The 27588-nt window shown below is 41.4% G+C and overlaps 1 protein-coding gene across 1 annotated transcript in view; it reads right to left on the bottom strand.

Moving 5' to 3' along the window:
• Positions 1-794: 794 nt before the first annotated feature.
• Positions 795-27588, bottom strand: part of CLMP (CXADR-like membrane protein) — a 42214-nt gene continuing 15420 nt past the window's right edge. Inside the window, 6 exon segments of the mRNA XM_009585202.1 lie at positions 795-1089; positions 2521-2662; positions 4285-4407; positions 4779-4946; positions 5778-5979; positions 6690-6847. Coding sequence (XP_009583497.1) covers positions 795-1089; positions 2521-2662; positions 4285-4407; positions 4779-4946; positions 5778-5979; positions 6690-6847 — 1088 coding nt within the window.

The raw sequence follows: 27588 nt of genomic DNA, 5'->3' as shown, positions 1-27588 counted from the left end.
TGGAGTTACTGCAGCTTTCCAGTGCTGACCATAAAAGCAGAGTCAGGCTCCTGGCCGTGCATCTCTCTGGGTGCATCATTAAGTTTATTCTGGCAATTAAAGCACCTCTGTTTCCTTTACATAAAGGGTCCTTTCTCTTTAGTACAGAGGTCAGTTCAGACACATGCCTTAATACTGAATCTCACCTTTTTGAGTGATCCTTTCATTTCCACTTCAGTTACAGCCTCCAAAAGTATTTCACTAGAAGACTGAATGCAGAAAACGTGAAACATCTGTCAGTTCCCTTTGAGACTGAACACCAGACTACCCTCAGCAGAGAGTCTGCCTCAAAATCTTCAGATAAGACAATGCATCTTTGAGAAAGTTCTCCCAAACCAGTACAAGAGACACTTCCCTCCCCACAAAACCTCTCTGGAATATTATGCGTCTTTATGTCTCTGTTGATCCCTTTTAAAAAATCCTGAGGTTTGACTTCATTTCATTTGTACAGCGCTTAGCTGTTGTAGTTTTAAAATGCTCAGTGTTCCATTTCCAAAAAAGATAATTTAAAAAGAAGGCTCCCTTTTCCCTCGAGTGTATCTTTCTTCAGAAAAAAAAAAATTCTTTATCAGAACCTCAGTGCCAGAAGATGTAAGAAAGAGTTGAGTGGGAGGGCTTCTTGTGGTGTGAATAATCACAAGTGATTAAAATTAAGCTGACCAGGAAGATTACTAGCTAATATAACAATTCCTATGTGGCTGGTGTTATGTGAAGTGTTTCTGGACAGCAGGAGTCTCCAGATGGCTGGTGAGCAGTCACACAGTCTGGAACGCTCGGCTTTGGGCAGGCACCATGACCAGCGTTGCTCCCATTTTCATTAGGTTAGTGTAGTCGACTTTCTTTGGCTCAATTTCTTTTCCTTCTGTCTCCCTCTGGCTGTACTGGGGAGGAGTTAGATGGGGAGTAGCTTCCGTTGACAAAGTCCGTTGGCTGCGAGAGGCACTGTTGGCTGTTGACCTGGTTGAGGAGGAACCTGAGCGCGAGCTCCTGGAACCAGAGGAAGAGGAACTGGGCTTGACGAGATGGGCCTTGGGTGCCTCTGCATCTTCTCTGCAATCAAACAGATGACAGGGCTCAAATACCATGAGAACAGAAACACACATTTTAACAGACTGAATTGCTGCTGCAATAAGCAGTTGCTTATTGAAGCTGCAAATCACCAGGGCAGGTTTGCCTAGCTGTTTGAGCAAGGTACAGGCTTTTCTGAATTCTGTGCTACATAACTTTGTGGACTGAACTCCCTATTGCCCTGCAGAACTATTGGTCAAATGGATTTAGAATACATGCTGCACACAACTGGCTCTTTGTGCGCGGCTTTGAGGTCTGTGGAATGAATGCCAACTATCAGTGCAAACAGTTCAGATAGAACTGTCTGCTCTGAAATCCTTACTCATGATGACAGATCACCTAGACAGGACTAGCTGAGACCAGTTCTTCCAGTTAAAAAAAAAAGTGGGTAGTGAAAGAAGTGCAAGAACTGGGCCCAGAGAGAGAGAGAAGAGGTAACAGTCATGCATGAAAAGGTGATACAAGAGGCTGAAGCTCAAACTAAAAATAAAAAGGCATGCAAGATTTGAAAGCAAAGAGAACAGGAAAAAAGGAAGGGAAGAAATCAGCAGAGACTACCTTCTTGCCGGCAACCTGACCATCAGGCAGAGTAATCAGCTGCTGAATGGATTACAGAGATGCCTAATGGTACACAGATGTTGTATGAGGGAAGGCAGTCTTTTACAAATAGAAATAAGGATGGAACAAGACAAGGGGTTTCTTCAAGGGCAGAAGCAGCCCAAACTCATTCCTGGAAATATCTCAGGAAGCACTTTCCTTCCTGAGAAGGTTAGGCTCAATTGGCTACAGACCAGTCTCTGCTTACAGGAGTTAAGTGGCAGACCTCACACGCACGTAACAGATGAGTTCAAAGAACATGCGTCAGCATTCTTGGTACACCCGCTCAGGGCGAGGCTTCTCAACTCTGCACACAGCAGCTCAGGGGATTTTTCACCCTGAGCTAAATCCAGAAGCACAGTTGTTCAAAAGACTCAAGAAAGACTGTGAGAACCTGCCTGCCTTGTAGCATTCCCAACAGAAATTGCAAGTGAAAAGAGAAAAAAAAAAACCCAACAACAAACCTCTCAGAACCACAATGGACAAGCGGGTTGAATTTAGTACTGAAGAGGATTATTCAAATGCTTTAAAATGCTGAAATTGCAAGCGTGAGAGAGAATATTTTGTTGAGTTTTATGCTAATTTGTCCTGGGGGGAAAAAAAGACATTTTCATCTATCTAATTTTCTGGAAAGTCTTCACAAAGATGATTCTCACAGTCAAGAAATTTGTCACTGATATTTCAGGGAGAGTTTAAAAGCTTTTTAGAACAATCTTTTAAGACACTTATACCTAGATTACTTAAAACTGTAGTGAAAAATGTGTGAAACTGAAAGAAGGGAGGGTAAGAGGTGGGGGATTAAATAAAAGGCGTTACTTGATTTCATTTGGTGCCTCCTCTTCCTCATATCTCTTCTTTTCTTTCCTCCTCATTGTCAGCCTCACCACCAGGAAAAGGAGGGAGAGTCCCACCACCACGCCACAAACTGCTCCAGCAATCATGCCGATATTTTGTGCGTCTGTTGTCCAGAAAACAAGCGTGTTAGTAAACTCTCACTAGGGTCATATGGTCAGATTCTAGTCCACATGACAACTTATAGCAGTGGGTATAAATCAGAACAGAATGTATTAGTCTACTTATTTAGGTGTGTCTCCACACAGAAGTTGAACCGGTTTATCTTCAGGCATTGATTCTAAACCTGAGCTAACAGTGAGAAAAGTATTCACCTCTGGAAGGGTGGGATCACAAGTGCTATGCCTTCAGCTATAGGTCAGAATTGAAATGAGGAGAAAAAACCCTCTCATAAGAGCACAGAACCACAGAAAGTACAGAGACAAACAGGACAACCCACATACGAAACAAAGCACCAAGCAGTTTCCTAGAGGCAGAAGAGTGTTTGAACTACAAATATTTCCCCATGAGTATTTTTTTTCCCCTTCAACTCATCCTGAAATGATTACAATCCACTTGCAGAATGAATTATTCAACTGGGGAAAAAAGTGACCTGAGGGGGGTAGAGAGGAAGGAGGAAACGAAGATGATACTGTGCACATGCAAGGCATTTTTCATCCAAAATCCAAAGTTAATGAGAGAACACTTCCTAGTGTATACGGGCCCTTAGTTGATACTTTACGACAACTGATTTTGATAAGAGTGGTTAGGTTGGGTTTGGCTGAAAGTTGGTTCCTCAAGGCTTGTCCCTACGGAGAGTTTAGCAAACCAAAGTGAGGTTTTAAACCAATTCAGTTCAATTGGCATAAAAGCTGCCTGGACGCTTTTACTTCAGATGCCTGAGGCGAACAGGTTTTCCTTGCTACATGACCATATTCCAGTTATTTCAGGCCTGGCTGGGCAGAAAAATTCCAAAGCTATGGCATCTCCCCAGAAGAGACTTTGCTATTCGCAGCCTTTTATCACAGCAGTCCCAGCTCCTGCTGATCTCTCCCAAGAGCTGCACATAAAAACCTCCTAAACTGTATTGTTTGGATTTGTCCTCAGTGCTGATGCTAAACACCACTTTTCTCCTTGCATGTATATGCAAAGACACAGATACCTAGACATGCACACCCTTGATGGGGTTAATCAGGTAGGACATTGATTTTAACCTTTGGTGCTCAGGACAGAATTTATTAAATCTGGATTAAAACCAAACTGCATCAAAAGTTGCTTTTTATTCCGCACATTACTTCATGACAAAGTCAGCCTTTCCAGCTACCTTTAGATAGTTTACTGTCTCAAGTGCAACTGATAAGTAAGTTGGAATTGGAGCGATGGACTATCCACACAGAGATTTTATACTTGAGGGTAATCTCATGCAATCGCTCCAGCCAGAAGTACTTCTCAAAGCTGGAGACTCTGGAACCTCTAACTCACCATTTTTTCCCTTGTATTTCATTAGTCATTCTCAAAATCAAAATTTCTACAGACCAAAACATCTGAGCTCAAATGATGTATTTACCGCTTTAGATTATACAGAGGACTGCTGTGCAAACCGTAAGTGCAATAAATAAGAACTACTTCATGTGATTCACGTATGAAAGGGCAAAGGTGTGGCACAGAGTTTACCAGTTGAGATGGGGCAGCTGTGAAGCAGCGCTGCTCATATGGTGGTGCGAATACTAGCTATGTGCCAGTACTTACGCTGCACTGTCACCTGAACAACACAGCTTTCTTGTCCAGCCTCATTGGTGGCAATGCATTGGTATAACCCTGTGCTCATCTGTGTAAGATTCTTCAGTAGGACTTGCCCGGGATTAGAAATGTCTGAAACAGGAAAAGCAACACCGGGATTAATCAAAAAAGACTAAGAAACCTTAAGAGTGGATAGGACACAGAAGCACAAATTGAACTTCCAGATCGAATCACTTCAAGAACAATCAACGATGCCTCACAAAAGATCATCTGTCAACCTTCAGCAAAACACTAGAACTCCTCATGCGCTTCCTTGTTCAGGGTGGAGCACACCACAATGTCCAGCTGCCACAGTGAGAGGTACTGCTATACCATTGCTATCACTGCCATCAAGTGATCCCTGTTTAAAAAGCAGGCACTTGGCGGCACATGTGCATGTACATGTGGGTGGTTATCTGGCTTTGAGTGTACCGAGAGCTCTAAGAGGAAATGACCTGACTTACTGACTCTTGATGTAGGCGGGAGATGTTCAGCTCTCTTGTCTTCCTCATTTATGCGCTGCCATCGGTAGGATATGGGTGCAGTGCCAGAGGCAGAACGGCACTGCAAGGACAGTTCCTTTCCTTCCAACAGCTCCCCTTCCAGCCAGCATTTGGGCTTGGAAGGTTTTTCTAGAAGAAACAGAAGACAGGTCATGCAAATGCAGCAGACTATTTTCTTGGTGGAAAACCCTTTCTTTGGCAAAGTACGTAATTTAAGCAGCTTCCAAGAGCTGCCTTCTCTGGAATGCATTAAGGAATTACACTAATGATGTTTGTTAGGGGACTTTAGCTGCAACTGTGTGCAACTTCATAGTCTAAAAAGTAGAGCTGGCTGTCTCAGAGAGAGAAATGACACTTTATAATACTCTGGGGCAGTTTGCCTCACAGGTACTTGATTAATGGAGCTGTATCACTGTGTTCCTCTTCTAGGTACTATATAGAGAAAATCCTTTCCCTCCCTCTACTTCTCCATTTCTTCCTTCTCCCCACAGCATCTGGCAGGCCACAGCACTTCTTCCACAGTGTAATGTGAAAAAGCCAACAAATAAATTGAAATCAGGGAAGAGAAATGCTAACCCCAGCAGCTTATTTGTCACCTCCACTGACTTGGATCAGTTTGGGGTCCTGGGACATGAACTTAGAGTCCTCAGCAGGAGATCTGGACAGGGTGATCGCCAGCTAAGCTAGAATATCAGTCTAGTTTGTGTGATGAGATCATAGAGATAATTTGGAAAGAACAGTTCATATGATTTTGCAGGTGATTATACTTACCTCAAAACAGTTCTTCAGGCTCTTCCTATGTCCTGTCCTTTGCCAAAAAATGCAAAGGCAGATTTGGAGTTGGACGGTGAAACCTGATCGTGAGATGGTTTTGTATTTATACCCTGCTGAAATAAATCTCTCTACAGGAAATGATTCTAGTAATTCTTTTTCTTTGGAAGAACAATAAAATGACCTTACCTACAACCTTCAGGGTGATGTGAGCCCATTCATACTGCCCAGCATTTTTAACCTTACATATGTACTTCCCCGCATCGCTGGACTGCAGGGATATGATTTGTAAGGATGCATCTCCAGCAAGGAAGTTGGATGTGAAGGAAACACGCCCTTTCTGTTCCTCATTCAGGTCATCATAAACATGGCCTCCAGAATAAGTGATCACCTGAGGAGCACAGACAGTAACTGATCAGCCAGTTGTAATTTTACTTTCATACGGAACAACAAATCAAAGCATTTTCAGGAACTGCAGACTAAGGTTCTGCATGGTTAAGTGACTTGCCAAAGGTCACACAGGAAGCCTGTGGCAGGGTGGAAAATTAAACCTGGATTTCAAGTCTGAAACTGATACATAAACTGTATTTATGCTAGAAAATTTATACTGGAGCATTTATACTAGTGTCAAAATAGACATCAGCTTATATCATAATATACAAAAGCAGTCTTTAATTTTGGCTGGTTTTGGCTAGCTAATTTAAGTTACTACAGACCTGATTTTTATAAGTACTAAACGACTGTACTTTTTCCTGAAACCAAGGTTTCAAAAACAGCCTACAAAATCCAAGGTCATTTTTGAAAACCTGAAGGGCAATTCTGAAGTTTATCCAATGATGACTGATTACATAACAGTGTTAGTTTAAAAAGAACTTGATTGTAACACAACCTGTTCCAATACAACATGTATGAATATCAAATAACTTTTATACATCATAAATCTCTCTAAATAAATCAGCTGTGTTTTCTAAACACTGCTTAATTCATGAGAATAATTTGCAAAGATCATCACATAAGTCTTTTAAAATCAATGGCTGTTGCTGACATCAACATAGAAGTAAGATGATTTTCTCAGCAGATGCTAATCATGGCTGAACCTACCGCTTTTTGTACTGTTTCGGAAATGTGCAGCAGCCACTCAATATCCAGGCTCCCTTGCTCCAGGAGGCCCAGGCGGTGGTGACACGGCAAAGTCACGTTTTCTTCAGCCACTCTCTTAAATTCAGTCTGAGCCTCGGACAGCCAAACAGAACAGGAAGCTGAAAGACAGATGCCGGTGGTCAGAGGCCAGATTAAGGACGCATCTCTGCACTGACAAGTGTTGCTAGCTTAGGTTTCGCCGGATGCTTCATAGCATCAAAGAAAACTCAACAGCTTGGCTTCCTGGATTGCAGCTGATTAAAGGGGACATCTATACATACATGGGCAGTTAGTTTCACACTAATATTTAAGCATGAAGAACAGATGGCTTCACACTCCAGAGCTGTCAAAACTAAAGTCGCACCCACGTCCTCTGTGCGCTCAAAATTTCAGCTAACCTCCTTGGTTTTGCCTTCACCTTTTATTATCTTAATTCATAAGCAGTATTTTGACCCAGAAGACCTTCAGAGCCCATTGCTTTATTCCTATGTCAACGTGACAAGGCTTGGAGTCTCTTCCCTAACACTGGATGACATCCGTTGTGTGCATTTCAGCACTGGAAATAAGAGACCAGCCTGGGGACAAGAGGGTTAACCTTAAGAAAGGCATAGTACAAGTAGGCTAGTGAAGTGTCTTTGAATAGCAACGTCAAAAAAAATCATAAATTGTCAAAAACAGTTTGTCATGATTAAAAAAAAAAAAAAAGGAAGAAATTGCCAAGCTGCACCACTAGAGGGAAGCACAGCCTTCTAAATGTTAGCCAGTAAGACCCAAAACGCATGTTAACTCCCTAAAACCTGGACCAGGAGACGGTGTGCCGCAGAAAAACATCATGTTCAACCAGCACCGCGTTAGTCACTGTGAAACTCGCAATTTCTTTCCAAGTTTCTTTCTATACTGCATCCCTGCTAAAACTGAACAAAATCAGGGGTTGATTCTTGGCTTTGCCCATCTCCAACTTTTGATAACACGTAGACTCACCACGGTAAGTTCAAACTCAATTAAAACTGACCCAAAAGATCAGAGGTATAGAAAATAACGGGCATTAAGGTCAGGGACCCCCAGGTCTGCTATGACACCAAATAAAAAATTTTCCAACCAAGTCCATGGGGATTTCTGGGGCACAAATCTGCCTTTTGTGTATGAATCTTCAGAGTGGAGTTGGTTTGTTCTTAACTTTTGCTGTGCAAGAAGAAAGCCTAAAAACATTTTTTTTCCTCTGTGAAATGAAGTGAGATGAAATATCTTGCTTCTTGGACCAATTATTGTGAAACTGATGAAAACTGTGAGAGCTGGCAGCACTAGGAAGTCACATGTGTGAATGAACACACAATCCTGTGATTACACAGCAAGATTACTGACGAGCATAAGAAGGTCTAGTTACATAGGCTAAATTTATTCCTATACTTGTATTTAAATAGCAGATCTTTAACCTTTCGTTTACCTTTAAGTAAAAAAAAAAAACACCACACAACAGGAAAAATTACATCCAACATGACACTTCCTCAGCTCTTTCTGTTTCTTCAGGACCAACTCTGGTTTTAAAAAATTCATTCTGTTCCTGCTCCCATTCTCAGATCTGCCTCTGAGTTGTTAGCATGACCATCCCTCAGCTCCTGAGCTTCTGATATTTAATCAATACTTGCCAAGCATTTCTATAAAAGGTATCATCTACTATGTGCATGCACATATATAAAACACCGAGAATTCTAAGACAAGTGGAGTCTTGCAAAGGATTAAGCAATCCTCCCTACATGGATTCTCTGCATGAATTGGTGAGAGTGAAAGCTCCTTTTCAGCCACATTAGCTGCTTTCTTTAAAGAGAAAATTAATCCAGTTTATCACTGGGTTCACACTAGTCTCAAAGCTCTATCTGCCAAACACAATTATACATTCTGCGTAAGATGAACGCCTGCTTTCTCCTACAGCCCACATTGCTGCAGGCCGCCTTCATTAACACGCTGACGCTCACTAGATGACCGATCAATAAGTTTAATTTAAGCACCACAATCAGTGAGCATTCACATAACATTTGTAACATTTTCAAAGTCCTGTACCAGGACGGAGGTTTTGTACACACCTCATAGGGTATTCTACAATTTAAAAATGTAGTTTTACATTAAAAGCCTTGATCAGGGTTTATAAATCACCTTTTAAGGGAGTATAACAAGCATCATTGTCATTCCTCTCTGGCTAAGACAGACTGTTTTTAGGAGAGCTCACGCCTTGGTCTGTTCTTCTTGTCCCCAGCAAACATGCTCTGGATTTAAGAAAGAGCCCTGTGCCTATAAGCTCATCTTCTAAATGGAAGTAAGATCAGGCAGACATCCAGTGAAATAGTAACTGCGAATTTCTAAAGCACCCTTTGTTTTTTCAATCATGCAATCAGAGATAATTTGGAGCTGATTCACCACTGAACCGATAACCAGATTTTCATGTACATTGCATACTTCCCTATGACATGTCTGTCTTATTAAAAATAAAAAAATACATCCCTTTGTCCTTACTAGTTCTTTAATAATGCCCACGAACTCACAGGGAAGTCTGTAAGTTTTGCAGGTGTTCTAGACAAAAGCCTCACTTTATTTTCTTTCCAATCATCTATACCTGGACACAGTCAGAAGGAAGCTCAAAACACAGCTTCATAAAAGTACCCAACATAGGGCACCAGTTACGGAAATTACCCACGCAAAATCCAAAGAGAGCTCAATGTGAACAAACCTCATGCCTTGCAATAGTTTGGGTAGGGTCTCACTGTAGCAAGCAGTGATGAAACAGAAATTTACCTTTAGATGTGTGTTGGAATTTACAGTATATGACTCAGAAAGAAAAAGGAACTAGAGAACATATCCAAGCCTCCTCTAGGTTAAGTGTTTTATTATTCAGTGAAGAATAAATGCCTTCTGAAGTTCCCTGGTATTTGCATAGACGAGACCTAGCAAGAACAGGTCAAAGAAATGAGATTTTGCTCATAGTGCTTTTACCATTTATTCCCCCCCTCCTCAGTTTAAGTTTCATTTAAATAAGTACCAAAAGAGTGTCTGCTTATGGACAATCCCTTACAGCAGCAAACACCTCCATGTACTGGCCGGGAGACGCATTGGCTAGTTTGCAAAAGCAGCTTGCTCCTAGCAAGCACTTTTGCTCTGCCGGATGGGTGCACAAGTGGCTCCATACCTTTCCTCCTTAACGAGCTTCGCAGCCACACGAGGGCAGAGCCTGCTCGGAATAAACGCCTTAAGGGCTGGCTCCAGCAGACAATAGATTAAGACAATAGATGATTTTCCCACAAGTCGAATCCAAGAGTCTCGCTCAGTAATGCCACATACGTGCAGGCTACGCAGTTCCTACCCAAAAATCTTCTTCCCTTTCCACATCCTGTGTGTAGCTCTTTATGCTGCAAAAAGCAATTCGGGAATTGCTTCTTTCAGCTTTACCCAGGCCTTACTCAGCCCATATCCCATGACTTCAGAGGTCGGTCGGTTTGTTTTTCCTGCGGAGCAGCATTTTGAAAGCATTGGCCATGGGCCTGAAAAAAAAAGTGTTGGGTGCAGCGCCAGGCTTGCTGACACACCACAGGCAATGCAATGTTCTGTATTGGGGGGGGGGGAGGAGACCATTGTAATGTTCAAATGTTTGCTCTATTGTTCAGAAGACAATAACTCACCCAACACCCTGCAGACAAGGGAGAAAGATTATTGTCTTATTCATCCCACACTGACGTTTGAAATATCCAAGAAATACAGAGCAACAAATATTTTAAACAATACAAAAGCTAGCACACCTAAACAGACAGTACCCAAACAGCACAAGCACAGATTTACCGGGAGGGGCACAGTTTAGGTCAGGGCACACAACGGGATTTTTAGCCCTCTCAGTAACAGGTCATTCTGCCTTGCATGCATAGCAGATTTAAAAAAAAAGTGGACAATATCCTGCATCTTTCTCATGCAAAGATGTCAGTTTTATAGTATTTCCCAGAACTCATTTCAACATTTTAAGAGAACTACTGATTTTTAATGTATCCCAGATATTATAAGAAGGTTTGAACTTCAGAAAAGTCTGCCCTTTGAAATGGATGTAGAGGGAAGGAACCATCTCCTGTGCAACGCAGCAAGCACTGAACAAATTGAGACTCTGTATTTGGCCTTATCACAGCTTATGACCACCCAAAGTAGTGTTTTCATGTCTGAACCCTTAACATGATCACACATGCTTTCATATATACACTATTATGAAGCTCAGTTTATTTTCACATCCATCTAATAACAAGTATATGTATACACACAAATGCACATATATACCAACAACATCAAATAAACATATCTGCAAGGCAGATACAAGCAGAATCAAAGTGAAAAATAAATGTTTTGCTGACATTTTTATTTGTAGGCAAATTCATGTGCTAAAAGCTAAAGAGCTTCCAGATTTAAATCTTTCTTTAGGTTCAGAAGGTTTGAATTAGGGAGCAATGCTAAATATAGATTATCTTTTTTAAAAGTATTAAGTTGGGCTGTATCACTTAACTGCTGGAATTAGGAGGGACAACCTAGAAAAGATTCAGAAAATTGAGATACAAGAAAACTGTAATGATGCTTTGTAAACTTGGCCCAAACCATACCTACACCAAGTTCATTTAAGATGTGAATATCCAAAATGTGTCTTGAAAAAATTTCAGTTGTTGCAGGAACTCCTGTGAAGTTTATTCATACGCTTTTTATAATTTATTTTGGCTTTTATCAAGGATGACATTTACAACAGACTATTCCAAGACACTGATGTCAAGGAGGAGCAGAAATGCAACCCGTAATTTTCCTGCAACTTGAGACATCCTGTACTAGCACCAGAGGGAAGTGACTCAGAAAGCAAGTGACTCAAATCTGCTGCGGAGGAAAACTTTCTTCAATATAACAGCAAAAGCAGGAATTCCAATAGTATCTACACACACAGTTTATAGCACTGTCTGGACAATTTCCATTTTACCTGTGATAGGTGCTCTAGCTACTTTTATTCATTAATATCAAAATGTTTCCTGAATGAAAGTGTGACAGGAACAGTGAATGGCCACTGTTGTCAAGGCACATCACATTCTTTCTGAAAAAAGAACACTCCCCTACAGAGAAGTTTTCTGAAGTGTAACCCATGATTTTGTGGTCTGATTTTGAGTCCTTCCTGGAATACTCTTAAAAGAATTATTTTCACATCTGTGTGATTCCACTGTCTGAAAATGGGGTCCTTCTGAAGAAGAGAGAAGAAAGTTTTGGTCTTGTAGTTCTCTGAGTAACACACACATTCTTCTCAAAATCCAGGTAGGCTGTTGGAAAAAAACACCTCAGTGCACCTGACAGTCCCATGCTGGTCTCAACTAGATCTGCAGGCTGAACTGCTTGGATAAATACTTCACTTTAGTCAAAATGATCCAAATTAGCAAAAACTTTCTACTTAAACAGTTTAATTAGCCCAAAGAGAATAAATATCCACAGAATTATTCAGGCTTGTACTGTTTCTCTAGCTGAATAATCCTGCATATTTGACTCACTTACTGTTGTGCTAAAAACATCTATCCCACTCAAGAAAGTATTTGAAAACAGAGTGTCTGTCTAAATTAGATATATACAAGAATAATATGTTTGAGAATTAAGAAACAAAAAGCCCAGGACAGCCTGCCATGTTGCAACTTTGAACCACTCCTTAATGCCAGGAATTTAAGACATTTCACATCTGTTAGAGTTTGATCTTGCCACAGTCTTCTAGGAAGTTATTTACTAAGCTTCTTTATGGAAAAGCAAAAGCCTGCCCCCCACTCTGTCCAGTGATCATTACAGTGGTAAGGAGCAAAATCTGAGCATTTGCAATAAGCAAATTTAGAATTTTACATGCTTAACTAGGAGGCTGACAACTACTTTTATGGCCAAAGAATTACATCTTGAGTAAAACTTTCAGAGATGCTTGAGTGACTTGGAAGTTCAAATCAGCTAAGTACTAAAGAAACCGTAGAACTAGTGTCTGAGGTGAAGTATTTAAGGCTCAGTAGGCCTTAAAATTAAGCTCTCTATTGAGAAACCAAACATTTCCCCCCCCACCATTACTGTTCAGTAATGACGACAGACACATGCACATTAAGACTTTTACCTCCCCTTTGACTCTCTTCCCCAGTTTCTGCTGTGGATAAACCAAGACAGTGGATAGCTATGTTGGTTTGTTCCAGAGCTGTAAGGAGAACCCACAAGATCAACACCCCCTGCTTACCCTCAGACCACACTAGCCCTAACAGTTACCCTGACAGCATTTTCAGCCAAAATAAATATAAAACTGTGTCTTCTTACAGACAGCTATTTTGCATTCTTTGTGCAAGGGAGGAGAAGCTGGGGGCAGCAGGAGTCTCCTAAGGATAATTAACTCAGCCAAGGCTGTGCTCTGGGACATCTGCTTTCTGTATTCCTTGGCTGGCAGAGACATAAAGGCCAAAGGTCACCTTCTCCCAAGAGCTCAAGTGCTCCAAGTGACCAAGACCTGGCCCCCAGTGCATGCTGCCTGCAGCCTGCTCCCCTCCGCCTTCCTTTGATTTCAGGAATTTGGTTGTGAAGCAAAAGCATCTCAAATAAGAAAAATGTGAGCTAACAGTCAGCTCCCGCAGGAACAGGCTAGCTGTGTTAAAATAAAGAGGTCAGCCTATCCCCATCCATATCCACATAACATTGCTGAGGTTCTCTGTAATTGGAACCACATGTGCTTGAGGCTGAGGTTTGAGGAGGCTGTTAAAACAGAAAGCAAAGGGGAAGAATCCTGCACATTGCAGAGTTTCCAAGTGGTGACGTGACGCATTTGGAATTGAAACTGCCGAGGAGCTAGGAAGGCCCGAGGAGAATAGAAGAAGCAACATTTCACAAAGCAAAGCCTCTGATTTTTAGAGGTTTGCAACAATTAAGCAAGAGTGCAGGAGGGGGCTAGAATTTGGCTGGTGATATACAGGCTCCTACCAACAGAAATACCACCAGCTGCAGAAGCATGGGCAGTTGCCCACCAATCCTTCCCTGGGCAGTCCTGGATGAGCCAGGGAAGTGATCTGTGGGATAGCTGTTACCAGCATAGTGGCAGTGCACATGATGTATGTCTAAATGCACTATGTCTTCACACTACCCCTAGGCACGAATGAGATGGTCCGCCCAGTGTGGGTCTGGGTCTCACAAATGGCCCCAGCAGCAAGGATGCAATATTCCCTGGGGAAAACTCAGGGTTTCTCTAGGAGATTAAAGACAGATGAAAGACTGATCCCACAGTACCCAGTGGCCACATGCAATTTAAGGATCTTACCTATACATTCCTAGAATCAAGAGGTAAAATTCTGTCCCTGAAAATGCCAACAGGCAGTTTGCCTTCAGCACCAACACACACAATTGAATCCAAAGCCTGGAGAGACTTTAGAGTACTGGAAAAACATTGAAGCTTTCCATTAGCTGAGGATCTTCACAGGCAGCCAGCAGCTACATATGTACTGTGGCTGCCCTTTTTCTCATTGCATCTTAAAATCAAGTGGAAATAGGAGATTCTGGGCTTACATCCCTGGAGACCAGAGAACAGAAAACAAGGCATCAGAACTGCATCTTCCTATTTAATGGTTCACAGAGTGTTTGTACAGAGGAATGTGTGAAGTCCCTTAGCCTTTAGTCCAGGCAATTTTATCAGTAAAATGGTCCAGGTGTCTGGTGTTTACATTACATAGCTCAGCTAAGCCTTTCAGTAATACAGCTGGTGATTTCAAGCTGTGTGGACTAGATCTGTACAGCAAACTTGTAAGTACATACCACAGATTCCTTGGGGGCTGAAGCACCTCTGGCTGTCTGATATTCCCTTTTCTCTGCAAGCATCTCTGGGCTGCTTTGTGTACCTTACAAAGCTTTGTATTGAGGAAAGCAAGAGAACAAGACATTCCAACCCCTAAACATCAGAAATTTCACTCCTTTTGCCTGGTTTCAAATGAGGCTTGAAAGTATGAGGAAAAAGATGGTTTCAGTAATAATTTCTAGGGCGTCTTCTGTCTGAGAAGTATGTTTAGGCCTCAGCCTTCCAGTGAACCTATTGTTGCTGTCAGTTCACGGACATAAAAATGAAGGCACTCAGAAATGAAGTTATCTGCCCAAGGCAGACATCAAGCAGAATCTGGAATACAAACCAAAAGAGATAGCAACAGAACTCTTTTCAAAATAGTATTTGTCCATCAGATCTTTCTTCACCAATTTCAAAATCTATGGAGTAGGTTGCATCAGCTGAGGTAACTCTGAAAATCGGGGAGAAAGGAAGAGACTTGAGAGGTTGATAAAGATTCCCCAATAAAACCATTCTTGTACTGAGGATTCCCTCCTCCTTTTTTTTTTCCCCCCTTAGCATCAAAGTGTAAGATGTTAACCAGAAAGCACTGAACTAATTGTGCTTTTCCGCTGCTTTTTATCATAGAAATTCAACTTGTTTTAGGCTTGCCAAAAAAGGTACCAAGAAACCCAGAATGTATTCACAAGTAAACTTCATGTCTTTCTGCAGCTTTCGCTTACAGATTTTCAACAAAGTTTGATGTAGTTTTAAGGTACAGGCTTCAGTCCCTGTTCAGCACATCCATGTTACCTCCATGAGATGTTCAGTTGCGTACTCATAATTGCACATAACACGGTATGACATCTCACTTATCCACTGCAAGCTAACTAATATGATACAAAATGAATGCCTAATGTATTAGCACTCTGTCACTCTTCATATTCACTCAATCTCAAATCCTCAGCTACAGCCTACCCTAGGGCAGAAAATGAACAGCAGCAGCAGCTCCTCCCCATCACCCCCATAAGTCTTGTGAAAGAAATACATTAAACTCTGCAACACTTCTGGGATAAATAGAAGGTGCAGTCTTCTGGTCTGAGCACAGGCCCAGGAACAGCAGCAGCTTAACTCTGGAAGAGTTACGGTTACAGATACTGCCTACCCAGCTGTCTGCAGCCTCTATTTCTCACCAATGCTATAGTAGTTAGGATCAATTACTTTGCATTCACCAAACCTATCAGAGGTTAGAAAATTAAAGAAACCTCATTCTCTTAATACTCATCCTTACACTGGCTTCAGTATGAACCAGAAGGAAGAAGAAAGGAGGTTCTTAATTATCTTATCACTATGATTCAACTCCCTCCCCACGTCTTTCACAGAGTTTGGCACAACAGCATACCAGCTGCAAGCAGACTCTGAGAACAGATACATCTTTTCTCTTTTTTTTTTCACCACTGTTACCAGGAGTTATGGCATCTGGACGTGTACACTAAGGTCTCAGTCAAGCAGAGGCGGAACTCTGTAAATCCCACTTTCTGAATCAGAGCTACAAATTGAGCAAGTGGGGATTACAGAGGAATGCAAACCCCACTGTGAATGCTGCAAGAGACGCCCACCAACTGCATTTTAGGAAGCTGGCATCATGCAGACAATTCACTAAATCTCTACACACTGAATATTAGTTCGCATTGTATTGAAGGAAGTCTGATCTTGCATTTGGCGAGGCCCTCTGCTCAAAAGGATCCCAAGGTTCTTCTCAGTAACATTTACAAACCAAAGACTAGACTGAATACTATACTCGTGAGAACTTACATTGACTTTAAAAAGAGACAAGCATAATTTGGAAAGCATTCTCCCTTCAGAGGGACAGCTTTCCAAAGTGGAGCACAACAGCTATTTTAACTGACAGCGACACCACACAGCTGCTGCAAGTGATTCTGAGTTAAGAGGAGGACTGAAGAGTCAGACACAGGAAATAAGGAAATGTTATTTAACACAAAAAATAAAGTATGATAGATTCCTGCATATATATTTTTTTTTCAGTGACTGTCGGGAGCACAGCTGAACCTAAGGCATTCGTGTGCACTGACAATAGCCAGAGATGGCAAAGTCTGAGGAGGATTCCACTACCCACAGGATTGCAGTTTGTGAGCTGAGGGCCAAATTCCAACTTCTGGATCCATTCCACTTGAAAACAGCCTACAATCCTAAAAAGGACATGACTATACAATAAAATTACATTAATGAAATTGGTTAAGCACAGCAACAATGCTGCAACCTAAGAAACAACGTAAGAAAATGAAGAATTACTCAAATTTTTTGCTTCTGTGAAAGTTTTGGAACATTTAAAAACATGGAAAAGCATATTGTTTATTGGTTTTCAACTGTTTACTTATTTACTTATAAACCTGCATTGTTTATTAATCTTGGCATAGATTTATCAAAACCCTAGTCTTATTTTAAAAGTTCAAAGCATGAATTAAGTTACTATGTAAGATACTTGGAAAAAGCATAAGGACTAAACCAGAAAGCAGATCCATTTCACTTCCCTCAAGTAGAAGCATGCCCAAAGTACTGACTTTAAATCCAATTTTAACCAGCAGGTTGGTTAAATCCAATTTTAAACATGCAGGTGGAAAGACTAAAACAAAGCTTCAGTATTACTTAAGCTAAACAAAACATGCAAACTGCTGGGGGGAACAACAGGAAGGGATACTATTCCCGAGTTAAACAGCTCAGTCTGTCAGAGCTGAACCACACTGAACTACTACATTTCTAATGGTCATATCATCAACAAACTGCCTCTGCAATAGGAATGAGATTGGTAGGGAAGCAGATTTTCTTCTCTGCTCACCACAGGGCTCCAATGCCAGCAGCTGAAATGCATGTTACATATATTTTGCATGTTTGCAGATACCAAGGGCTCTGCAAAGCAACAAAATCTGCAAAAGCCTAGGGCCATTGCTAGGGGAAACCCTGAATGAGACCATGCAAGCATCGTGCCTGCCAAATATTCCTGTGACCTTTGCTCAAAAAAGCAATCTAGTTCTCCTCTGGCACATGTCCCTTTGCTAAAGTGAGGGATGCCCCAAGTAATGGAGAGGCAGAACCCTTTGTAAAAACAAGCATTGGGTATCAGCATTCCAAGAGCTAAAGAGCCCTGTCTGAGAGCTACAGTACATCGAGCTCTGGTGAGCAAGCACAATGTTTCCAAGATGCTGAACAAGAAGAGGGGCTTGGAGGGGGGAGGAGGGTAAAAATGGGATTCAGGCAACAGTTGAACAAATCTGCTAATTGGATGTGAAAAGGTCAGGCATCTTATGAAGAAACATACTGTAAAGGTCAGGCGAAGTATACAGAAGTAAGCCTAGGAGGAATGGGTAGCACACATGACCAGCTCCACCACTAGGACTCCGAATTTCCACTCTCCTTTTCAGTTTATCTAAGAGGTCTGGCCAACTTAAAAGCATCACTGAACTTTTCCTGTGTTCTTATTCAGACTGAGGTCCCTATCACAACTTGACCAACTGATTTCCTCAACATCAAGAAGTGTTTCTATCAACAGCCCTGACTTACCATGAAGCAGGAGATGTTGAAGAAATAGAGTGTTGGAGAAAAGGCTAGTCTTTGAGAACAAAAAAATAGACTATACTACATTATTCCTATCTTGTGAACAACTGTATTTTGGATTTTATTGTGATCAACATGTGCATGCATCATCTTTCAGATCCACTTTTAAAACTGCTGTTGAGGACAACAAATGGTATCTGTAGCACCTACCATAACCTCCTGATATCTCAGTTTCATCAGAGCTGCTTTAGAACCACAGAATAGTGGAGGTCAGAAGGGACCTCCAGAGATAAGCTAGTCCAATGCCATGATCCAATCAGACACTCCAGTCCTTTAATCATCTTTGTGGCCCTTAGCTGGACTCATTCCAGTATATTTGTCTCATACTGGGGAGCCCAAAACTGGGCTTCACATATGATCTCACCAAGTGCTCAGTAGAGATGAAGGATCACCTCCCTTGACCTGCTACCTACACTCTTCCTAATGTTGGGATAAATATTATGAGTGCAACTATAATCCTCAAAAGTGTTACAGTTTCTTGTATAGCCCCTGTCCAAGACTGGGTTAAAACCCAGTTGATTTAAATCAGAATGGGGAATTAATAGTTTGGGAAACAGGGATGAGATTGATGTTTGATTTAAAAGATTGGAGTACTTGTTTTAATTTAAGTTTTAACAAAAAATATATATATCATAGTTATAGATAGTTTGGTTTGTTGTGGATCTATTTGTTTCAGTGATTTTAAATAATAGGAATTGTTAAATAATTAACGATATATTGTGTAGAATAGTAATGAATATAGGTTGTGTGTTGTGGAAATATTGTTAGATGTTAGTGATAATTAACTTTGACTATGGAAACAGTAAACAAAAGTGATCCAAGTATGGCTCGGGGACAAGTTGCAACCTTATAAGGAGAAGGAAGGACAAGTTCACAGAAAGTTCACTACCCTGTTGACCACCAGAGACCACCCGAGACCCTCGGAGAAGACCCTAAAGGCTTTAGTGCACATGCGTAAAGAATGATGTAATATTATAATTAGTTCCCGGAAACTTAATGAATATGTAAAAGAGAAATTTAATATATGTATGAGAAGCATGGATATAAACGGAAAGGTGATTAGACCAGGTGTGCTTGATTTGTGGCAAGTCCACCGAGCACCCAGGCCTGAATAAAACAATATCTCTCCTGAGCATGTGGAATTGGTTACTTGCACACCGGGCACGAATCCGCTTTTCGGACAACACTAACACAGCCCAGGATGCTGTTGGCTGCCTTTGCCACAAGGGCACATTGCTGGCTCGCATTCACCTTGTTGTCCCACAGAACCCCAAGTATTTTAGCTGGAAAGGGTATAATCTACAGGATGCAAGGACTCCAGTGCAGGGATACAGGCATTCCATGGAAACAAGGATCTCGGTGGATCTGTAGGGTCTGATGAGAAGTGATGGAGGAAAAATTCCTACTCAATTATTTGGAAGACTTGGCAGTAGGGAGTTCTCAGGCAATTCATCTAAACTTCCTGGTAGGAAAGCTCAAGCTAGAAAAGGACCTCAAGCCCTGATGGTTTCCTGGACAAGCTGCAGCTTCTCTGCGCCTCGCTTCTGTCCTTTTCAATTTATGTAGGAAAACCTGCATGCCTCAGGGATGCATATGTAAAGCTTACAGAGGGAACAACAAAATTATAGAGGAATCAGAGCCAGACTTCTCAGAGGTGCAAAACGAGTGGCTAAGAGACAATAGACAAGTTCTAAAGAGGGGAATTCCGGTCAGATAGTAGGAAAGAATTTCACTATGAGAACAGTCAACCATCAGAACACAGGCTCACTGATTGTGGAATCAGCATCCTTGGAGCTATTCAAAACTGGACTGGCTGAAATACTCATCAGCCTGATGTAAGCTGAACCTGCTTTGAGCCAGAGACCTCCAGAAATCCCTTCTGATTTATACTATTCTATGACAAGCTTTAAGTCTTGCAGCAGGTCAAGGAGAGACCCATGAGACTCAAGTCCCACCCCCTAAGCCTTAGGCCTCCCTGCTTCACTGCAACTTTTAGACTGCCCAGAAAAAAGCCTACAGTGCTCCTCTCCCACTGCCTTCACTACAAAGAAATTCTTAAGTGCCACAGTTTGGTTTCAGCAGCCATGACACACAAACTGTGTACACAGCTGCTAGATCGGGGTGGTGGGTTCTTCAATGATTAAGTCCACTGTAATGTCTGGCAGCCATCTGTCAGCCACAGTTACAGCAAACCCCAGCTCTCCTAGCATGTGTGGTCTGTGGGTATAACTGAGCACATCATTTATTTGATGAATTCAACCTTTTTTTTACTGCTGACAGTATCTGTGAGCAGGTCACAGCTGTCTCCAGTTTCACTCCAGTACCAGCTTTTTACTTTTCTCTCCACATGATGGAAAAAACAAGCTGTTGTAACAGATCAGATACATCACCTGATACTGTTTCTTGATTGCCTGAACTTGCAAGTAAAGGCATATCTATTTAACATTGGGTTTTCCCCAATATTTACTCAGGCAACGCTGAGATTTATTTCAAAGTGCCAGAAAAATAACTAAATCATTAACTGACCACAGAAAGTGGCACAAAAAGGCGCAAAACAAATGTGCTAAGGTAAAACACTAATATTTGCACAGTACTTTATCTTATCCAGCAATGCTCTGATTTGGGGAATTGAAGCAAGAACTGGGGAGCTCAAACTCTCCAATTTGCTTCCTTTGCCTCCATACCCTATTGGTGATCCTGGAAATGCATATAAAACCAGATTTGCAGGGAGGTACCCTCTCTGCAAAAGCCACAAAATACGCTTTCCTGCAAGTTTAAATCAATTTCTTATGATATTGCTATTCAGTGTTCCAATGGGTTCATTTTGTCTTCAAAAATTCCCCATGTTCTTGAGCCAGAATTGCCACAAAAAGCCACCAAAATATTTGGCTAGTCTCTACAGTACTCATGGGTTTTTGCTGGCTTGGCTTCTCAAGGAAAATGTATTTTCTTTAATAGGAGCTGACACAGCTTCTCTCCCCCGACTTTAAGAAGGCATTTTCAGTCAGAAGGAAGACTAGATAAAAAACACTGTCTAAACTGAGCACTCTGGTCTTTCTCTGCCTCCCCAAGCTGCTGTCCACCCTCATACCCTTCACTCAGGGCATGCACAGCTGCAGATCTTCAGCACCTCTGCAAATCAGCCATCAAAAAAATCTCAGCTGCAACTTGTTTGTACTTTACCTTGCACATCCAGAAATTGTGGATACTCAAGCCTATCTATTACTCCTCAGGGACTTGGGTATCACCAAAGAGAAACAGAAAAGTGTAAAGAAAAGGAAATAGTATATTCAATAAAGTCTATCACTTACTTTTTTTTTAAGCCTTATGGACTTCATCCAGTGGCAGTCAATTAACTAGTTTCATATTGCATAAGCAAAAACATCCTTAACATTACCTTTCCCCGCTGGTGCCCCACAGTGTGATTTGTGCACATTGTACAATTAAAAGGACAAAATCATGACTCTCCCATTGACCCTTTCATGCCAAGATCTCCGTGTTCTTTTCACAGCCCTATAGCGAAGCTCCTAAGTATCATTGTTTTCAGTTTGCAAAGGAAAAAGCAGATATTGAAAGCTCAATTTGCCCATGGATAACTAGGGACACAACAAGACTTATGAAGGTCACAAGGAATCAGTGGCAGAGTTGGGAATAAGATCTACAATTCACAAGGTCCATCCAAATCAAACTACACACTAGAAACACCTCTTGACTGGCTGCTTGCAGAAGGCAGGAGTTCTCAGTGCCCCTAACCACCAGACCAAGCTTTAACTCCAGCTAAATTAGCTTATGGCACAGTCTTTTTGCTTCTTGTCAAAGTTAACATTGACTTTCATGCAAGTTACCACTTAGCGCCAAGAAAAGGCCATGGAAAAAGGCTATGCGCCCACTGTGCTGACTTTCATAAAAACTGGCACTCTATACAGACCACAGTGGGAAAGTAAAAAAAAAAAAAAAAAAATCAGCTCTTGTCAGCTCATTACTTCTAGTTTCCAAATAGGACAGAAAGTGAAGCCAGCACAGAGCTCAAGCTGCAAGGAGGTAACTGGCCTCTTGCCCAATACATCGGTTCATTTTTCTGAGGCCCCTTCACGCTTCACATTGCTAAAAAAGGAAGTTGGAAAATGTTATACTGGAAACAAGAAATGCTGCATCTCTCCCTCGCTCCCTGCCTGGAGGGAACATCTCTAGGTAAGCTTCAGCCACCCAAAGGAAGAGGAGCAGGCTGCTATGATTTCACCCGATTCTTGCTTCACAAAGGAAGCGTGGGAATAGTGATCAGCCATCAGCCATTCCTAACACTCATCATACTCCTGGCTGCTGCTAAAGAACTTGGCTGTAAAATACAGGTGTCAGGTTATACCACATCCCCTCCAGCTCTTTGAGAAACTCCAGATCCTGAAGAAAAACACTGTCAGTTTCTTTTACACTTAGTGCTGGTGCCACATGAGCAGAACTGGCAACTGACAGAGTTTCCTTCTGAACCTTGCACAATTGTTACAAAACCTAAATATTTTCCCATTATTACTAAAAATGGCAACAAAAAAAATCCTTATTCACACTGCAAGAGCCAGGTTTTCTTGCAAGGCCTCTTGTGCCTGGAACTGCCATAGCACAGGGAACAAACAGGGAACAAATGCTCCAGAACAACTCCATCAGCTCTGCTGCAAACATCCCAGTGGTCCCTTTCATCTTCAACCTTATGTTGCTGATTAGGAAACCAATGTCACTAGTACTGTGTTGATTTTGAGAATCTGACACTAGTTCACTGGATGGAGAATAGAACAGCCATTTTACCCCAAGCTACTAAGCAGTGAATTCCAAGAAAACCCCTTCTCCTTTCCAAGCCAGCATCCCCTCCCTCCACAACATCTCCCTGCACAAGGCTTCGGGAAGGCAGTTACATAACTGCTGCAGGAACTGAGGGGGAGAATGAATGTCAAAACTTGCTAAAACATGAACCCGGGAGCCTTGTGGATTCAGTCTCTAACATCCATCAAACATGATTAATTTTAATGTCACAACATTTTAATGTCAATTACTTTTAATGTCACTGCTTCTTATTTACTAGTGCAACCACGTTTTAGAGCTGATAAGAGATTCCCCCAAAGAACTTTTAAGATTAAATAAACAATCAAAAATAAATGCGACAAAACCAAGCAGCAGTCTGGTGCCTCCCTGCTATTGTAAGGCTCTTGATGTGGTGAATCTGATTATTTCAAAGGCTGAGGCAGTTGAGAAATAGAGCATCTGAGGCTTTCACGTTGAGGGCCAAATTACTACTTAGTAAAAATTTGCTTCTACTCTGTTTTTCTGACTACATAATTTGGCTAATTGAAGATGTCTGTTAGACATGTGGCTTGATATTATTTACATTAGGCTAAGCCCTCAGACAAGGATATATTTTGTTTAGATGCTGCATAGAGTAGAGAATAACAAAGAGAGTCATGACTCCGGGTATCTTAAAATTTGTATATAAAAGTAGAGACAACAGCAAGTTAAGACTGATGATGAAACTCACAAAAGAGGACTTGAGACTTAAGATCTTTAGGTTATCAAGTGGCTGGGGAAAAACTGGACAGCTGAAGATTTTTTGCAACGCAACAGGGATGTTAACTCCTCACATAATTTCAAACCCATTCAAATGCTGCAAATTTAAAAGCCTGTACTTTGATTCAAATTCCTCTGTTTTTTATATGCTCTTTGGCAGAGACTGAGAAACAGCAGATAGATGGGAAAAGAAAAAGCACAGAACATATACAAGAAGAGGGCAATGAAAGAACATACTCCATACCTATATACACATAATACTTGCTTGTTGCCTGCTACTCTGGAAAACAATGAAAGCACCCTCCTCTTGATGCAACATTCAAATAGCTGCTGTATATCCAGAAAGTCAGTTGTTTTTAAAGTCTCAATTCAGAAAAAACTTGCGGGTATAAACAACAGGAAAAAATTGATATGTGAGCTTCTGATTGTTAAGCATTTTTTTTAAATAGCTGGAGTGGTTGACAAAGTCTCAAACTCCATGGGGTTTCTCAAAACAACAAAAGAAGCCTTGTACATATCTTTAGAATAAATTATAAGACTGAGGATAAGTCAGGCCTCTATTCTAATATGAAACTTAGATGGATAAGAAAAAAGATATTTAAACAGACAAAGTAAAGAAAAAGAAACAGGAGTGTAAATCAGACACCTGCATGGTCTTTTTTAGAGTCTAAGAACTGACTTGGTCCACTCATTATTGAAATACACTTGTCTACCCACATTTGCACTTGCCACCTCACTTAATGGTAATGCACTATGCAGCTCTGTGGAACTACTGCAGTTTTACTTCAGAATGTGTATTTTAAGACCATAACAGTTCAGTGGGATTTTAAGTGCACAGTTCCATCGATGTTACCAAATTAAGTCTCAATCGATAATGCAATTGTAAGAATGAAATGCAACATTTAGTAGATTTTCAAAGCCAGAATAGATGAGTTTTGATCATTTAAGTTTTCAGTACAGCAGAGACCACAGAACATCACCATGATGTTTGCAGTTTGACAGCTTGAGGTTCTATTAGCGTCTATTTCCAAGAAATAGCCCTACTTGCTCCACTGCTAGACTGCTTCAGTGGCACATTCAACTTCCTGGTAATTCCTTGAATCTTAGCTTTTATCCTGCATTTGTCAAGGTTCAACTTCTAACTACCAGTTCTTAAAGACTTGTATTCTAAATTACAGAGCCCTCTGAGAACAGTTATTTAATAAAGACAACAGCGGCTGCCCTGATCTTGGGCTCCATCTGGGAAGGGGGAGGTTTAGCATGAACCAGCCCTAGCTGTCAGTTGATGTTAGGATCCAGGGCTCATTCAGAACTGAGGGTGGGGTTTACATAACTTGAGTTTAATTCTCTCCCTCTTTTCAGGGAATCAATCACAGCACCCTGCCCCTTGATCTGGGCGAGTGTCTATCATGTCACCTTTGTGTCTGTGTTTGCCTGGACACAGAAGTGCTCAAAAAAAAATTTACTATAAAAGGTAAGCAGGTAAAACATGAGAGGTGCCAAGAGATGCCAGACAGCACATTCTGACAGAGCTTTGTGTATATGTGACAACAAGCATAGCCCAGAGTCATCTCCCAGTCTTAAACAGTTCACATTCCTTCCTTGAGCTAAACCCTGCTTGGCTGCATTGTTTCAACAAGCTGAAAAGCAGTCTTGTGCCAGGGATTTACTACAGGGACCTTTACCCTGACCCAGACTAAGCAAGAGTCTCCAGGCACAAGCTCCTAAACAAAGCACCACATTCCAATTATTTACACATTTCTTTCATTTGTCCTGAATCAGCCAGAGAAAAAGAGCATGGCTGCAAGGCTGCAGGGAGATCTGGAAGGCCAGCTTTTCACAAACCACCTGAGGTTACATGAAAATCTCCACAAAGCCAAAGCTCAAATTCCTCAACAGGTTCCCCAGACTATTTTTGTTTCAACTCCTCTATCAATCAGAGAAGACAGGCTGGATCATTTCTCAATTACAGCCAACTCATCAGATTCACTGAAGTTCAGCAGTTCAGACCTATATACTCAGCCAGTGTCCATGCCTTTTATTTATACTCAGATATTGGCCATGAAACACATTTTCCAATAAAATCTCAGTAAGCTCACACTGGAACACACCTTAGGCAAATTTCCTCTGTAGATTGGGTCCTTTTTTCCACAGCAAGCTGGGTACATCATGTCAAGGATGTGTATATGCTAAATAGCATCCCAGTTTTTCCTCTGTGCACATAGTACTTCTTGCATACACTTGAATTCAATTAGAAGACAGATTTGCAGTCACAGTGGGCTTGTAATAGAACAGTACACCTGCAGTACCAGCAAAACCTGACACATTGTCCTTTCCCACAACCTGAGAACAGCAAAAGCAAGACTTGAGTTTGCAGTCCTTTAAACAGGCTTCCACCTTTCCCTTCTAGAAAGGTCTAGTCCCACAGGGCAGACACTACTGTTACTGAAACTGGCATCATTAGTGGCTACTCAACCTTGGTGAGAAGACATGATAGTAAGCACCTAGTGCTGTAGTATTACAGATTGGCAAAGGCAGAAGACCCTTTTTGCTCAGGAATGCACATTAAGAAATGGAGCATCCAGCTACTAGAAAATAGATTCAAAGTGCTTAACTTCTACTCAGGAAAGCATTAGATATTTAAAAGGCTCAATCACAAGTTACATTAGATTTATTACTTCAAGTATTAAATATATAATTTTCCCTAACTGCCTAATATTCAGCAATAAGTTTCCCATATAGGCATGTGGTTCCACGTACTGTCAGTTACGGGTTTTCGTCCATCTCCATCCGATACTGGACCATTTTGGAGTGAAACAATCATTTAGATGTCAGTCTTATCTAGTCCTTTAATTTCTAATGCCTTATTTCCATGTTTGCTCTCAGGCAGGAGGAGCCTGACTCACTGGCTGAATCTATGTAAGAGAAGGGAAATACTTATTAGGGTTATTGTAGAGTTTCCAAGGCATCTGTCAGAGTTTGATGCAATTGTGACAGCTCACAGAACTGCATCAAGGATATGAATAACTGTGGCAAACCTATGGACCACAGTAGGAAGTATGGCTAAATGAGTACATTAGCCATTTGCTGACTATAAATATCAGGAAAAATCTGGCCAGGGAGGAGTCCCTTTTTTACCCTGTTCCTGTATTCTTTCCCTCAGACCAGCTCCTAATAATAACTGGAAACAAGATAACAGGCTAAGTGGGTATCCTAACCCTTAATGTACCTCTTATTCTGTAACACATGCTTATTAGATGCTGACATTCTGTCCAGGACACAATTTTAATGTGCGAATCTTGCACTGACAGTTAACATGCTTATTTGCTCTTTGGTTGCCATATCTGGAGTGACAGGAGATACACACCCCTCATTTCCCTGTTTCAAGCCTGAGTTTACCCTCCCAGCCTCTGCCTCTTATGTTTCTTCAGCCCAGCAAGCTCAGCAAATGGAGAAGTTGCAACAGCTTCATAACACTGAAAATAGTTTATTATGTTTGCCTAGTAAAGAAGGGAAAAGAAATCAAATGGCTCCATACTGTAGATAACAGTAGTTCATCGGCCCCAGACCACACAAGTTTGTGCATCTGGCCCTCATTAACATCTAGAAACAAAACCAAAGTATCTGTCTGCCAGGCAATGGGTCTTATTTGACATTTATGCGGAATAAGCCAAATAAGATGTGCCCACTTGCACGGTCCTGATTGATCCTCAAGGATCATTTGGGATGATTATAGGTACCAGCATGATTGGAGCAGGCATAACAGGGTATGCTGAGTAAGACTTACTGCTGAGTAAGTCTGGTTTGTGGTGAGGCCAATTCCCTTGATCAGCCAGCTGCTTCTGGCATCCTTCAGAATAGAAACTGCTG

Source organism: Fulmarus glacialis, unplaced genomic scaffold (genome assembly GCF_000690835.1).
Source record: "Fulmarus glacialis isolate BGI_N327 unplaced genomic scaffold, ASM69083v1 scaffold28169, whole genome shotgun sequence".
NCBI classification, from domain to species: domain Eukaryota; kingdom Metazoa; phylum Chordata; class Aves; order Procellariiformes; family Procellariidae; genus Fulmarus; species Fulmarus glacialis.
Note: the sequence above shows the minus strand (reverse complement) of the source record. Positions and strands in the feature narration are given on the sequence as shown.